The 18071-nt window shown below is 28.9% G+C and overlaps 1 protein-coding gene across 1 annotated transcript; it reads right to left on the minus strand.

Annotated features, from left to right (window-relative positions):
• Positions 1–14324: 14324 nt before the first annotated feature.
• On the minus strand, positions 14325–16581 carry LOC139863241 (uncharacterized). Its single transcript, XM_071851884.1, has 3 exons — positions 16535–16581; positions 15108–15213; positions 14325–14993 (listed from the first exon to the last, which is right to left on the minus strand). Exons 1-3 carry the CDS (start codon positions 16579–16581, stop codon positions 14325–14327), a joined length of 822 nt encoding a protein of 273 aa, XP_071707985.1.
• Positions 16582–18071: the final 1490 nt, after the last annotated feature.

Raw genomic sequence — 18071 nt, forward strand, 5'->3', positions numbered from 1 at the left:
GAGCTGAGGTCGATTGGTTTGATTAATTAGATAGGAAACAAAATTTACAACAGATTGATAGATACAAGAAACAAATTTGGAATCTGTGGTACAACTTTAATCATATATAATTAATATAAATAATTATATAATATTTTTAAATAATAACAAAAAATACTAAATATAATATAAATAATAATTAAAATGATATTTATTAATAATAATGTTAATATTAATATTAATAATCATAATAACATTAATGATAATAATAATAATAAGTTTGTATCTTAATAAAAATAATAATATTTTTTTAATAATCTCAGTAATAAAAATAATGATATTAATAATATTAATATTGATAGTAATAATGATATTAATATAACAAATTATGTGTATCAAATTTCATGTCTATATTTTTAATAATATTGATTCTAACATTATTATTAATGTTAATATTAATAATAAAAGTAATAATAATAATATCAATATAACAATTATATTTAAACTTGTAATTAGATTTAATATACTAATATTATATTTTGCTAATTATGTTGTATATAAAATATTCTATAATATCATATATTGAATACTTAATATTTATACATTTTATATATACTACCATATACATATAATAATATTTATGTATAGAAATCATATATATATATATATATATATATATATATATATATATATATATATATATATATATATATATATATATATTCAAACTACTATATTTATAATTATATTTTTAAATAACAAGTTTTATTACTTAAATAAATGTATTAAATATATATATTAAAATAATTAAACTCGAAGTGTAACATTATACATTTAATATTTTGTTAACGTTGATAAATTATGTTCGAAATCCTTTATATTCAATATACTTTATATATCCAAAATAACAAGTTTCAGTTATTTTAAATTATCTTTCCTAATAATTAAATCACATAATAGTTCATTGATATAATTATTTTATTATGTAGAATTATTTACATATATAATTATCTACATATGCATTTCTGTTTACAATTAAAAGTTCGTGAATCGTCGGGAATAGTCAAAGGTTATATGAATACATGAATATAGTTCCACAACTTTTTGAGACTCAACATTACAGACTTTGCTTATCGTGTTGAAACTAAATAAAGATTACGTTTAAATTTGGTCAAAAATTTCTGGGTCGTCACAGTACCTACCCGTTAAAGAAATTTCGTCCCGAAATTTGATTGGGATGGTCATGGCTGACAATAAGTACATTTTCATGATGCATACGAGTTGAAAATTAGAGTTTTATCATCAGTAAGTAATATGGATAAAAAAAATTTCGATTATGCGAAGAGTACGAGTGAAGCTATCGCAAAAGTGTGAAATGAGAAATAAATTTTCGTCATATCTTTTGACGTTGATTCGGTTGATTTTTGGAATTCAAGGGATTCAAAAGAAAATCTTGGAAATCTGTAAGATCTGATTCTTCGAAATTTAAGGAAATTATGATCTCTTTAATTAAATGCGATGATCTGTCCCAATTACTACGTCTGGTATTTCCATTATAAATTTACCTTTTCTGTTCCATTAGTTTTCACCACTCCTATACCTTCTTTCTCAGTTCATATACCCAAAAGATTATAATAATGCTTAATTCGGTTCTAATCCTTGTTCTTATTCTGACTATCGTACTGATCGTTCTTCTTTTCCAACTTCCACCGGAAGAATCTTTTTATTTCTACTATGCTCTAGGGATTATTGTATTTATAATCCTCCCGTGTCTTTATATTACTATACGCACTGATATTCACGGTTTGTAATTTCTGTGTTGTTATTGGGCTTTATATTTTCTCTTATATTTTGGAGCTCTTTGCCTTTTTATTCTCTTCTCGACCTCTAGTAAAGCGAGTAATGGTGCAGAATTCGTAAGTATGGAGTTTCGAATGAACTTAATGTTCTAAACAAGAAAGAATGTATTGGCACGATTTAATTTATCAAATTATTAGAATAACTGAGAATAGAACTATCAAGAATATATTTTCTTGATATGTTCAGAGGTTAAGCAGAATGAAAAAGTTATGTAACATGACACATGATGACGTTATGATCTGTGAATCATCACGTTTCATTAGAAACTCAGCATGACTTACTGTAATATAATCACGTTGATCAATTGTCATTATATTATAATAACTCATGCTTCAGTTCCCAACACTACTTCAGAATTCATTCATAGTTTATATTTAGATTTTACAGAAGTTTCCAATATAATGTATAGCACGAAGAGGTATATAATTTCGGATGAGGATATTTATGAAAATATCTTCAGAAGTATCGAAGATATTTTTGATGATATTTTGGAATTTCTAAGTTCGAAAGTTGATAGGGGAAAATTTTCCGCAAGATTTTAACATGATTTCGGAGCAGGATATTCTCTAAAGATTTCAACAGATCCAGAATTACCTAGATTCTTTTAATATAGGGTATGGTCCTTGTATTTTTCCTTGGTCTCCATCGTGGTTAGCTCAATTCGTTTTTCAGTTCCATCTTTTCTGAGCTTTTCCAACATACTATTCTTTATCATCAAACTTTTGACTGTTAAGGTCGTCTACAGTTTTTGCTGCTTCATTCAGCTTTTTCAACATTCAGAGTATTGATTCGTAGACTGGGTGTTTTTCAGAATTTCATAATTGAAGATCAAAATTCTAAGAGGTAAATGTTATATGTATACATATATCTGTTGATGTAGAAGCGCTGCGAGATTCGAATTACTGATTAATGCTTCCCGGTATTTGGCATGGCAACAATCATTACAAGATGTCGATGAGTACGTGATAAGGTTTTAATAAATAAGTATAGAAATTTTTCGGAGAGATTTAAGCCAAGGAGCAACGAGGTTGCTGGTACATCTGTTGGTAATTTTGCAGAATATAAAAGGTTTCCCGGTAACAAAGGCTAAAAGACAACGTATATATCAAGGTTATAATAAGGTTGTTTCGAACGAAAAGTTGAAGTTGACTTGCTGGAGCTGTGACCAAACTGGCTATCTCGAACAGGAGTTGCAAAGTTATTTTCGGTAATAACAACGCCAAAGGAGCTAGCACAGATACGTGTTAAATATTTACTCAGGTTCCGAGTGTTTCAGTTGTATAACTATATGCATCAATCTTTTCTTCATTAGATGAAGTGCGATTGGTTCATCCTCTCGATTTAGGTGTTTTCAAGAATCATGAAAGGTTTGAATGCAGATTGTAATTGTCAAGATATAAATGAGGTTTAAGATGAAATCAAGTGGCAAACTTGAAGAGATGTTTAGTTTCATATGTTATAATCAATATTTTAATTCATTTTAATTGTCTAATGTCATTAGTCCATAGTTAGGAGTCCACAATTAGTAGTTCAACAATTTATATATAGTTTAATATATAATATTCGAATTAATTATTATGTGTCGTGACCCGTTATATACATGTCTCAGACTCGATCACAACTCAAAGTATATATATTATTTGAGAATCAATCTCAACCCTGTATAGCGAACTCGATCATTACAGCATATAGAGTGTCTATGGTTATTCCAAATAATATATATAGATGTGTCGATATGATATGTCAAAACCTTATATACGTGTCCCGATATTTAAAGTGCGTAAAATAAATAACAGAAATTAAATGACGATAAATAAAATTGCGAGAATTTAATTTGCGATAAATAAATTGCGATAATTAAAATGTAATACGGAATTAATCAGTTAGCTAGGAACAACTAGCGTGGATTCTTACCAAAATTCTTCTCATAGTTAAATTGTTTGTTTCTAACAAATTTTATTTTTGTCCAATGTTTTCTTCATTATGCCACTTGTTGGATTCTGATAGGTCAAAATCTAAATATGAAATTGAATGAAAATGGTTATTCTGCGGTGAATGGATACATATATCTGTGGATGTAAGTAGAATAGTAAATGATTATTGAATCAGATTGGGAGAATGAACAGTGTAACTTATTAATGTGAAATCTAAATATTTCTTGGGTATTACCTACCCGTTAAAATATTTTCACCATTAATAGTTTGTACGAAAGAATTTTTCAATTACAAACTTAATGAAAATATACTTACATATATATTTTCTTCAGATGTAATCATGGATTTAAAGAGTTAATATAATATTATTCTCATTTGATTTACCGTTAAAACTAGAATACATAATCTCTAAAACATTAGAGATTACATAATCGCCATGAAGAACGAAGATAATTGATGTAGAACGATACGTAGAACAATGATTATACTCGAGGTACAGAATGAGAGGTTGAGGCATGGATTTTTGATGGTACTGGTGTTGTTACTGATGGTATTGTTGGTGCCGGTGATGTTGCTGAAGCTGGTACATTTTGCATCATATTTTCCAAATTGATTATTCGAGCGCGAAGTTCGTTGACTTATTCTATTATTCCGGGATGATTGTCGGTAGAAACGAGCGGATGAATAAGGTTTAGAATTTTAGATAGAATATAATCGTGGCGAGATATTCGGGAAATGAGGGTGAAAATAGTGTTTCGGACTGGTTCACCGGTAAGTGCTTCGGGTTCTTCGTCAAGAGGGCAATTTGGTTGGTGGAAAGGATCGCCTTCTTCTCGTCTCCATCGGTTAAGTCGACTATGAACCCATCAGATGAATTGGGGATGGCTGATTGGTTGATTCATTCTGGTGACACTGCTTCTGGAGCTTAGGTGAATATCCATGTCGGAATAGTTGTCGGAATAACTATCGGAATAGCTATCGAAATCTGAGGGACTCGAACTGGTTAAGGGATTCATCTCGTACGATCAGATGAAGGATTTTCGATAAGTAATAGATTATAGGATGTAGATTAGTACCCTGCAATACATAATTTACATATGCATATATAATACTAAAATCCCATAAGTTACGGAGGAATCTACGGAAGCTGTCAGGCAAAGGTAACAATAACAGATACGCTAAGATATGAATTTATCTATACACTGTCTATGCAATAGAGGCAGTAAGACGTGTCTAGACCTTAATGATGATAAGCAAATAATTTTCGACACTAAATGATAAGCAAAACTTTTGACATGCAGACACGGTCGAAGTCCAGACTCACTAATGTATCTAAACAACTATCAGTTAGACACACTAATGCAAGACCTGGTTCGCTAAGACCACCGCTCTGATACCACCTCTAATGACCCATCCTAATCCATCTGGACTAATACATTACATTTGGTTACATCGCGAGGTACTTGACCTCTATATGATACATTTTACAAACATTGCATTCGTTTTTGAAAGACAAACTTTCATTACATCGAAAGTTGACAGCATGCATACCATTTCATAATATATCCAATTATAATTGACTTAATAATAATCTTGATGAACTCAACGGCTCGAATGCAACGTCTTTTGAAATATGTCATGAATGACTCCAAGTAGTATCTCAAAAATGGGCAAATGCACAGCAGAAGATTTCTTTCATATCTGAGAATAAACATGCTTTAAAGTGTCAACCAAAAGGTTGGTGAGTTCATTAGTTTATCGTAATCAATCATTTCCATAATTTTAATAAACCACGAGATTTCCTTTATTCAATAATCATACACTCACAAGTGTTTAAAAATCATTCATATGGATTGAACACCTGGTAACCGACATTAACATTATGCATATAGAATATCCCCAAAACATAAATCCATCTGTATAATATAAACTCAAAGTACTAAAGCATACCATTTTCCAGTATGGGGGGAGTTAGTGCCCGTAGATCTACCTTTAGGATTTGATTCAATTAGGGTGTCTGTTCCCTAATTCTTAGGCTACCAAGCTAAAAGGGGTGATATTCGATTCGATAATCCAACCATAGAATGTAATTTTGATTACTTGTGTCTATTTCGTAAAGCATTTATAAAAGCAGCGCATGTATTCTCAGTCCCAAAAATATATATTGCAAAAGCATTTAAAAATGGAGCAAATGAAACTCACAATACTGTATTTTTGTAGTAAAAATACATATGACGATATTGAACAACTGAATAATGCAGGGTTGGCCTATGATTCACGAACCTATATCATTTGTATACGTATTAAAACATATTCTTGTAATCGAACAAATATTTATTATTATTAGTGATATAATTTTTATATTATTAATTTATATATTTCATTATTACTATATAAAAATATAACTTTTGTTATGTTATATGTATCAATTATTTTATATGTTTATCTTTCATTTGTTTGTTAAAATAGTAATTATATTAATACTAAAATAATATTAGGGGTGATTAAAATAATGATAATGATAATACTAGTGTTAATAATAATGATAATAATATTAATGATTTTATTACTAATAATATTAATGATAGTTCTAATGATAATCTTATAATAATGATAATAACAGTAGTTTTTAATAAAATGAAAAATTTAGTAATAATGGTAATGAAAATAATACTTTTGATAATAATACTTAATACTTAACAATAATAATAATTATAACTATCTTATTACTAATGATAATATTAATAATAATACTTATGTTAATAATAAAAATTCTAATATGATGCTAATACTAATATTAATGAAACTAAATTTCATTATTTACATAATAATAAAATGATAATAATCCTAATCATAATAATAATAATAATAATAATAATAATAATAATAATAATAATAATAATAATAATAATAATAATAATAATAATAATAATAATAATAATAATAATAATAATAATAATACCTATACTAGTAGTAAAATGATAAAGTTACATTTTTACATGATAATAATAATGTTAGTAATAACATTAAAATCATATTTGTAATTATAATCATAATAATAATAATAAATGAAATTTCTATCATAAAACTTATATTAGTAATAATAATCTTAATAATTGTAATTCTAATAATAATAACAATTATAATAATAATAATAATAATAATAATAATAATAATAATAATAATAATAATAATAGTAATAATAATTATCATCATACTTATAATACTTATACTTATAATCATAATAACAACATCAATAATAATCATAATAATAATAATAATAATAATAATAATAATAATAATAATAATAATAATAATAATAATAATAATAATAAATTTAGTATGGAAAACTACCTTCCAAGCCCTCTTAAATTTTTTTTTGCACTGAACCAGAATCGAACCCCCGACCTTTCGAATACCCGCAAGCACCTCTCGCCACTCCTCTGTTTCCTTATTTCTGTTTTTATTCATAACCTATTTCTATAAAACCTATTTTGTGTTTTCAACTTCTTCTTCCTCTTAAAACTAAATCGACCAGGTACAAATCGATCATAACAACAAATTACTAAATTGATTTTCGATCTTGAAATTGAAACAGACACGACCAGAAAATGGGTGTTCTTGTTCACAGAAAAAAAAAGAAAAAAATGCAGTAGCAGTGCCCGTCAAGAACACAACAACTCCAAATTCGAATTTAACCTTTTAGACTGTTTTAGGTATTGATTTCTACATGAAATATGTTCCAAATGAATCCTAGAAACTTTAGGAATCTTCAATTTCAACAGAGGTATCCTTTAAAACATTAATTTGATTGTAGAACATACGTTTGACTTTTTGACATTTGAACTTTAACTCAAAAATTAAAGATCAATTCAAGGAGTTGGCAGCTTAAAATTTACAGATAGTTTGAAAATATGATTCATAAGAATCTTGCATTTATAGTTTTTGAAATTAGATTCAAAGTTGAGCTATTGTAATTTGAGTTCAAAAACAGAGTTGAACGAGCTGTTTACTTGATACCTGACTGAATTAAATTTGATAAATGCCACAACAGGTGAACGAAATTTATAATTGATATTGTGAAGTTGCCTGATATCTCTTAACACTGACATATTCGAATTTTTAAATTAATTGTGGGTCGACAGAAAAACTAATCAGGAAATAAAAAAATATGAAGTTGACATTAATTTGTACCTGATTTTTGTTTGAATTAGGAGCTGAGGTCGATTGGTTTGATTAATTATATAGGAAACAAAAATTACAACAGATTGATAAATACAAGAAACGGATTTGGAATCTGTGGTACAACTTTAATCATATATAATTAATATAAATAATTATATAATATTTTTAAATAATAACAAAAAATACTAAATATAAATAATAAGAAAAATGATATTTATTAATAATAATGTTAATATTAATATTAATAATCATAATAACATTAATGATAATAATAATAAGTTTGTATCTTAATAAAAATAATAATATTTTTTTTAATAATCTCAGTAATAAAAATAATGATATTAATAATATTAATATTGATAGTAGTACTGATATTAATATAACAAATTATGTGTATCAAATTTCATGTCTATCTTTTTAATAATATTAATTCTAACATTATTATTATTAATGTTAATATTAATAATAAAAGTAATAATAATAATATCAATATAACAATTATATTTAAACTTGTAATTAGATTTAATATACTAATATTATATTTTGCTAATTATGTTATATATAATATATTCTATAATATCATATATTGAATACTTAATATTTATACATTTTATATATACTACCATATACATATAATAATATTTATGTATAGAAATCATATATATATTCAAACTACTATATTTATAATTATGTTTTTAAATAACAAGTTTTATTACTTAAATAAATGTATTAAATATATATATTAAAATAATTAAACTCAAAGTGTAACATTATACATTTAGTATTTTATTAACGTTGATAAATTATGTTCGAAATCCTTTATATTCAATATACTTTATATATCCAAAATAACGAGTTTCAGTTATTTTAAGTTATCTTTCCTAATAATTAAATCACATAATAGTTCATTGATATAATTATTTTATTATGTAGAATTATTTACATATATAATTATCTACATATGCATTTCTGTTTACAATTAAAAGTTCGTGAATCGTCGAGAATAGTAAAAGGTTATATGAATACATGAATATAGTTCCACAACTTTTTGAGACTCAACATTACAGACATTGCTTATCGTGTTGAAACTAAATAAAGATTAAGTTTAAATTTGGTCAAAAATTTTCAGGTCGTCACATTAAATATTCAAAAAAATTATGAAGGAAATTAAGGCACAAATGCATTTAAACATAGGTAAGGTTTATATTCTATGTTATTATTTCATTCACTGAAAGTAATATTATATTATTTTGTAAGATAATTTATTTTAAAAGTCAAATACCATAATGAAATGATAAAAATCAAAAAAGATTCAAAAGAAAGTTTGGTGCAAACAAAATTTATGCAAAAACATTCATTATATGTAATTTTTTACAAAAAAAAGAGGAAAATGTCTAAATTTACTTTTATTAGATGAATCAAAACAATTTGAAAGCAAAAAATAGTGAATGATATGATAAACAACCATGAATGTTTACATTATAGATGTCTCAAACTAATTTGATTAAGTATTATTATGAACTTATAGTTTGTTAAAAGTAGAAAATAACATGTATATTGAGCATTACTAGCTTATTACTTGATGCATGCAGAAGATATGAATATAGAACTTCTACAAGTTGAACAACAAGAGAATCAAGAAAAAGAACCAGGTACATTTTTCTATTGTTTATAATTAATAAAAATATCATGATTCATTTATATATATAAATTTTCTTGTTATGGCTCGACACAAATATATATGTTGAATGTCATTAAGTTTGTTAAATATTATGAAGTTACAGAAAACACAAATGCTCATACTGAAGAGGCAGCAAACAGTGATAGAACAGTGACAATATGTGAAAATAATGAACAGGAATCAAATGAAGGTAGTACTTATAAATGTATATAAATATTTCGCATCACATATATGATACAACATTCATGAAAACTTTATGTTGATTATAATGATAATTGATTTCTAACAATGTTATAATATTTATATTATAGATGTGATCATCATTGGGGAAAATCTTCAAACTGATGCAAAGACAAAAACAAGGTTTAGCAGAAGATTATATGAAGGGAAAATACTGGATAAACGAAAGAAATCAATTCCTAGAAGGAAAACAGTCAAAGCAAAGCAGGGGTCAAAGGTAAAACGTGAACAACGCAAAAAAGCAATAAAGAAACGGAAGAGTAACAAGAAAGAACAACATGTGGAATCAAATGAATCCCCTGAAGAAGGTGAAATAACTAGTAAGAAAAGGAAAAGAAACAATGAAGAAGAACCTGTTACAAAGAAAAGAAAATTGAAAAAAGTCAAAAAGGTTCAAAAGCAACGGAATAAAACAGATGTTACAGATGGGTTCACCAAATTGTATCACAGAAACACGCCAAAAAACTTATACCAAGCAACAAGGTTGCTGTCAAGAGAACGAATCAATGCTATAACAAAAATTGGCTTTGGTAAATTGTTAGAGATGCAATTTGATTAAATTCCGAGGAAGCTTGCATTTTTCTGTCTTACTATGTACAACCCTGAGACAAGCTGCATAGAACTACCTGCTGGAAACATACAAATAACAAGAAAAAGCATACACGAATTGTATGGTAATCCAATACAAGGAGAGAAAGTTGAAGCTCGTGTAAGGGCACAAATAGGGGAGAGATGAATGTCAAGTGGAGAAGCAGATACGACAAAGGGGGTGTAAATCAAAAACTGATACTAGAAAAGTTAAAGAGCAGCTCTGAAAGTGATCTAATGTTTGTTTTGGATTTCATGGTACTTTTTGCATCATCGATGATCGAGCAGACAAAATGTGGTACAGTGAACACAAAGTTCCTGGGCGTTTTAAACATTGAAAGTGATATACCGAAGCTTGATTGGTGTGATTACCTGCTTACAAGTTTGAATGAAACTGTTCGAGAATGGAAATAAATAAACAATCCCGATGGAGCGTTCAATTGATCAATCTCCACAATTGTTGTAAGTCTAATAACTATTTTATATATATATATATATATATATATATATATATATATATATATATATATATATATATATATTATATTACATGTAATATGTGTTATACATAATGCGTGTGTAAAAATTTATATCTTAATTATTAACATGAAATAATAAAATTAATGCAGCTTCATTATGTCCAATCAACAATTCTTGATGGAACATATGTACCACCTGAAAGATCAACAATTTACGAATGGTCATCAATAAAATTGAAGGATAGAGAAACTACAGAAGTTAGAAAAGGTGTGTTTGGTGATGTTATTGTAACTCAAGGAGAAAAGGAAGTGAAAAAAACAAAGAACCTCGAGTTTCGAACTGAGAAGGTAAGAAAAATGTTTATTATAATACTTATGATGGATGGATGGGTGTTTTACATCTTATGAAATTTGCAATTTATTATTATTACATGTGTTGAAATTTGCAATTTATTATTATTACATGTGTTGAATATTTATTATTATTGCCAAAATGGTGAATTTAAACAACAATAACACATGGGGTGATATTAACAATTAAATATCTTATATATGCAGGAGTATGTGAACTACCTTGTAACAAATCTAAATGATGTGAAGGATTATGGTCAAATCCTAGGTGAAGGTTTGGGACTTTATCCAGAAAACAAAACCATTGAAGAAATTTTAAAAGTTCTTAAAGATTATTTTAAAGGGATGGACATCTCAGATGATGATTTTTCACCTAGTGTTTCTCATAATAATGATGGAAAAGAATTTAATTCAACACAACCTATTCCATTTCATTTACATGATGAAGTTTCTCAAATGAATGAAGAGAGGGATTTAGAGAATGAACATGTGAATAAAGTGAATGGAGAAAGTGTGGAAAAAATTGTGAAATCAACAAAAGGAAAAAAGATGCAATTGAAAATGAGGAGCAAGATGTGAATGAAACTGATAAGCAGAGGAAAGAAAGTAATAAAAGTGGAAAGAAAGTTGAAAAGAAAGTTGAAGCGATTGAAGGCATTGAAGCGAATGAAGAAGTTGTGGAAGAAAATGTAGAATTAACAGGAGGTAAACAAATTGTAGTTGAAAATGAAAAACAAGTTGTGGATGTCAATGAAAAGGGGAGGGAAGAAAATGATGAAGGTGAACGAACAATTGAAGAAGTAATAATGAACGTAGTGAATGAAACGGAAGAAATGGGCAATAATGAAGAATCAGGTGAGGAGGATACACGAGAACAGAAAAAAATGAAGAAAAATTAACAAAGAGACAGAGAGAAATAAATTTGGCTGCTGTATACCGATCACCATACATAAAAAGACAAGTAGACGTTGGGGCAGGTTTTACAAAGGCAGAGTATAAAATTCTAAGATACATCAAGTCTTTCAAGCTAAGTGCATGGTAAAAATACTTGGGAAATTTTAATAATTTGAATTTTAGATACCTTAAATATATATAAATATTTAATTCTACTGATGTTGTTTCAGGGATCAAGTATTTGGAAGTAAGAAGGTGAACGGGCATTGCTTCAGCATGTGTATGGCTAGTTTGACATATCGAGCTAAGTTGTTTGCCTCCATTGTCGATGTTTGGTCATCAATATTGAATGAGGAAGAAAAGACAGCTGATCTGACCAAGCCACAAAGATTTTATTTGACAACTTCAATATTTGTAAGTTTATAAAAATAATATTCATTTATATAATTTATAACAACAACAATAAAAAAATGCATTGAGTAAAAATTGTGATTAAATTTTATATTAACGTATAGGCAGAGGGAATGCTTGAGAATCAATCAGAGGAAAACCAAAATAAATTCAATTCAAGTGTTGATGATATTCTGAAATATTGGCCCAAGGCAGCGAAATTTGAAAATTATGATCTGGTATGAAATAACTAATATTTTGCTAACTAGCTAAATTAAATATACAGTAATATTTTATAAAATCATGTATGATATTGCAGGTCTTCTTTCCGATATGTGTTGAAGATCATTACTATATTATAGTATTCAACATGAAGAATGGAAAGATTGAACTTATCGATAATGTAAAAGCTGACCTTCAATTCAAGGACCAGTATGGAAACGTTCAAGAAAATGTGGTATGTAGAATTTTTAAATAATATTACATATGCTGAATGATATTAAAAGTAAATAAACTTTCTTATTATAACAAAAAATTTAATCAATTTTTATTATTACAACGATTTAATATATTGATTTGTACAACTTATAGGTGCTTTACTTCATGAATTATTTAAAAAAGGTTGGAAGTATGTATTACAAAAGATTTTTCGGTAAAGAGGTTGTGTTAAAGGAAATGAAATGGATGACTAAAGACAATCAAGTTGACTGTGGTATTTTTGCTATGAGACACATGGAATGCTACAGAGGAGAAGAGAAGTGGTATTGTGGATTAGTGGATGAATCAGATTTTCAGAAAAAGCAGCTTACGAGCCTGAGATCACATTATTCACTTAAGATTTTGACACACGATTTGAATGAACTAAAATCAAAGCTTTTGCAGAAAATGAAGAGATATGAAGAAACAACAAGTGATAAAATCAAGAAGGAGACTGTGGACAAGGCGAAGGCATAAGCACTGAACAATATTGATAAATGGCATAAGAGAAAATAGAATGTATTCTATTTCATCATTAGTATGTAAAACAATTTAGATTTTGAATTCTGTGTTAACCGTATTGTGTGAATCATTTAGCATGATGTATTAACGGTATTTTGTAAATCGTTTAACCTGCATATTATAAGATATTATGTTGATGTTACTTAGTTAATATGGTTCACATTAATATTTTACTAGTTACACGCTTTGTTATATGTAAAGTAAATTGCACCAGTTGGTTATTATATACAATAATCGTTTTCTACTTAGCGATTTTATAATCGTTGACTGAATTACACTAATTGATGCATACAGTATACACATTTGATGTTAAATAAAATGAAGCTAACTACCATATTGATTAAAAAGTTCAAGGCTAAGTAACATTACATGCATTGAATATTATGTACTAAGTAAACTTAATACATAATAACATTACATACATTGAATATTATGTATTAAGTAAACTTAATACATACTAACATTACATACATTGAATATTATGTATTAAGTAAACTTAATACATACTAACATTCCACACATTGAATATTATGTTTTAAGCATGAATTGAACATTAAGTATTAAGCATGATGACATAATAACTGTTGGTATAAGTAAACGTACGAGATGCAATAATACTTGATCTAAAACATAAACACATTTGAGTCTGAAAAACTTAAAACAATCAATTGAAGTAATAGTATGATCTTTAATAACACGCAGTCTAAAACATGTAAAAATTAAGGATAAAAAAACAATAAACAATCAATCTTGAGATTCACCAACTTCTTCATGTTGTTCATCCATCGAGTCATAGTCTTCATCATCTTCATCAACAAGCTTCATCTTTTGTTTACCAGCGTTTCTTTTGTCACAACTTCTCCTATTATGACCAAGAATACCACATTTTTTGCATGCCCTGCTCTTCTTACCATTTCTCTCAACAGCAGGTAAGTATCTCTTGTTACTACTCTCACCTTTGTTACTTCTCTCACCTTTGTTACGCACACCCTTTGGACCATGAACATTAGCAATAGCAGGCCTAGGGAAATCATAGAACTGCTCAATTGCAGCAAATCTAGAAGGCGCTGTATCATCATCCGGATTAAAAAATTCACTAATAAACACATCAAACTTGTCTCTTAACAGCTCAAGTTTTTCAGTATCATCCTTCAAGAAAAAGAGTGCTTTTCTAAATTTATTGAGCAGCTCTTTCTTAACCCTATAAGATGCAACAAACAAATTTAACTCAGAAGCTATGGAATTGAATACTTCAGACGCTCCCTTTGACCATCTCTTCAGAATATATCGATCAGGAATAGCATGAACTTCATTTATATAATAAACAATGAAAACATGATGACACAAACGTCCTTCACGTACAAACAACAAACATGAGCAATCACATTGAAATGTCTTCTCATTAAATTCAACCTGGAAAACAAAATTTGGAATGCAAACATTTAAAAATAATTTAAACAGCAAAACATGCATCACAGATAATTATATTAAAACAAACATAAAAAGTTGAAAATATTGTATACTTACATGGTAATCCCACTTAGGACGTGGTTCGGGAAACTTTTCTTGAATTACACAAATTAGCTTATCTCCTTCAACTCTAGAATTTATTTGATACCATGAAGAGGAAGATCTGCAGATTTCATCTTGAACAAGTAAAAAAATACTAGGGGTATATATATATATATCCCTAGCATGTTTCTTAATGCGCCGAGTTGCTGTAAGTTTAACCAATTTGTTCTCCATTTCATATTCAAGAAGACGATTAGTATGTCTTTGCCTTTCCATTGCCGCCTCAAACCTTGAATAAAAATCAACAAAAATGTAACACATTTGTTCTTGCATTTACTGAAAAATGCATTCTCACTCTCTGAAAGTGAAGAAGTTCTCATCAAAGCATTCATAAGGGTATCCATGAAGAAGCATGGTACCCCCATTTCTTTAATATTGTACATGTCATTGATCGGTGTCGAAGGGCAGGTCAAAAATAACCTAATTACTCTACTTTAGATAGGGTAAGCAGGATTCGTTTCACGGGAAGTTATGGTTAACTAGCAAGCAATTTCAAGAGTGGTTTGTTTATGATTAACTAAAATTAACTAAAGTAAAGACTATATTAACAATTACTAAGCAAGTGTAAACTTTGAGTATTTAAGAGCAAAAACAGTGAGCTAATTAAAAAGGTTGTAATCAATTGGATGGAAGTCTTTATCCTTTGACTATCCCAATTATGCATGCATTAGTTCAACAAATCCTTATGCTATCAAATTATCAACTAAATCTCATAGACAAGACTTCTTTAGTTTTCCAATTTATGATTATCTTGGGCACAAGCAATGCTACTTACACATGTTGTCTTTATCCCTATACTAAATTTTAACTAGGTTGGATTAAGCACAAGATGTTAAATATCAATCACTTGTCTTGCAACAATCAATAACTTTCAAACTTGCATTAAATGATAATTCAAAAGATTCAATGAAATTATAAACCAAAAGACATAAGGATTACAAATTCAAGAATCACATAAGTAAATGAAGAACTAAACATAAAATAATTGTTCATGCAAGGAATAAAGTAAAATAAACTAGCCAAGCATGTTGGTTGATGATGATCATGGTTTCTTCTTGAAGTCGCATGATGAACACTCCTTGAAACCTAGCTTGAATCTTGATTTGATGATGATTGATGATGTGTTTTTGTGTGTTTGATGCTCTAAAAACTGATGGAAAAAGATATCAATTCGTAGCCTAGGGTTTTCATTATATAGGGGTGAAGTAGGGTAACCCTCAAGCATTAAATCCCTCAAATTCGGCCTCAAATTTTATCCAAAAATAGCTCTAGCCGCAAATTATGCTCACCGTGCGCAAATTACGCCCGGGCGCCAAATCCAGGCGCCTCCTTATGCCCGAATTCCACCTGAAAAGATTTATGACACCCTGCCAGGCGCCTACATGCGCCCACCAGCCGCCTCCTTGCGGTTGGGTTCCAGTTTTCGCATTTTTTTCTTGTTTTTACCCCCGTTTTCGCGTTTTCATCCCAAATCGTTAGTCGTTATAAAAACCTCATGAAATAGCTTTTTAAGCCTCAAATATGCACATAAAATTCACCTTTTAACATCAATCATGATCGGCGTTTAAGACCCGATCAACTCCCCCACACTTATCATTGTTTGTCCTCAAACAATCTTAAACTCAAATCTTCGACGCGAACCTTTAATTTAGCTTTCAACAACTAATGAATCTTCAAAGGACTGTATAAAACTGCAACGTCTTGAACTCAATGTGAAACATAAATTCTTCCGACATGGCTCTCACTTAACCAACTTTAACTTCCCGATTATGAACATCTCGTCTTGAGCAAATACTTCAAAAATGTAACAAAACTTCAAACTTGGTGATCTTCAAATAAAACATAAGTCAAGTGAGAGCCATCTGCCATATGAATTAGATAAAAGAACCATATACCGTCAATTCCATATTTTGTTTTAAAGGTTGGTGTGCCAGAGTGTCCGAAGACACCCTTTTTGGTTCTCCCGGTGTTTTAGGATCACGACACTCATCTCATACCCCAACAACTCCTCCGGTGACTCTCGGAGCAGGGGGGACAATCGACGAAGGGTCGTGGAAATTAAGTCCCACGTAACTTATAATGAGAAATAGTTTTTGTGGATTTAGCCCCATCTAGCTCTATTTTTAGCGGTATTATACGCCCTAACAAGGCTCGCGTGTAGGAATATTTATCCAGCCCCTATACTGGCTGTTTTATGGATTTGGCTCCATCGAGCTCTCGTTTTGTGGTTTTAGCCCCAAGCATGGCTCTCGTGTAGGAATATTTATCCAGCCCCTATACTGGCTGTTTTGCAGCGAACTGCGGGTATGGCTAGTGTCATCCACAGCTAATCCTGGTTTTGGATAGTGACACAGAACAAGTTCAAGCACTAGCATTTGTTCCCGGTATTGAAACAAGATGTGAATGAACAGGAAATGACATTTTGTATCTTTCACTTTCATCAATTCATGGGTAAAAAGCTGCACTAAAAAGTGCTTGTGAAAACATAAATTGGAAGACTTTACTTCCTTCTTGAAAACACCTTGACAACACAACTAAGAAGACTTTACTTCTTAACTTTACCACTTGAAAAATCTTTATTAATTTAGGTGCTAACAACCAACTTCTTCTTAATACCCATTAATACCATGCCACTTCACTTATTCTTTCAACTCTTTTTCACAAAAATCACACTTGGTTTGTTATAAAATTATGATTAAAAATTTTGTTCAATCGCAATAATCATAATGTTTTACTCATTTTAAGCTTCAAACCCAAGTAATGTATCCCAAAAAGAAAATTTTAATTTTCCCCTCTCCCCCACACTTGAATCATGCTACGCCCTCATACGCATGTTTAGAGTATTATAATATTTATGTGAAAAATAAAAAGGGAAAATCTAACACATTACCGAGATTCTCGCAAGTTCACCATCCAATA

Source organism: Rutidosis leptorrhynchoides, chromosome 8 (assembly GCF_046630445.1).
Source record: "Rutidosis leptorrhynchoides isolate AG116_Rl617_1_P2 chromosome 8, CSIRO_AGI_Rlap_v1, whole genome shotgun sequence".
Taxonomy (NCBI): Eukaryota; Viridiplantae; Streptophyta; class Magnoliopsida; order Asterales; family Asteraceae; genus Rutidosis; species Rutidosis leptorrhynchoides.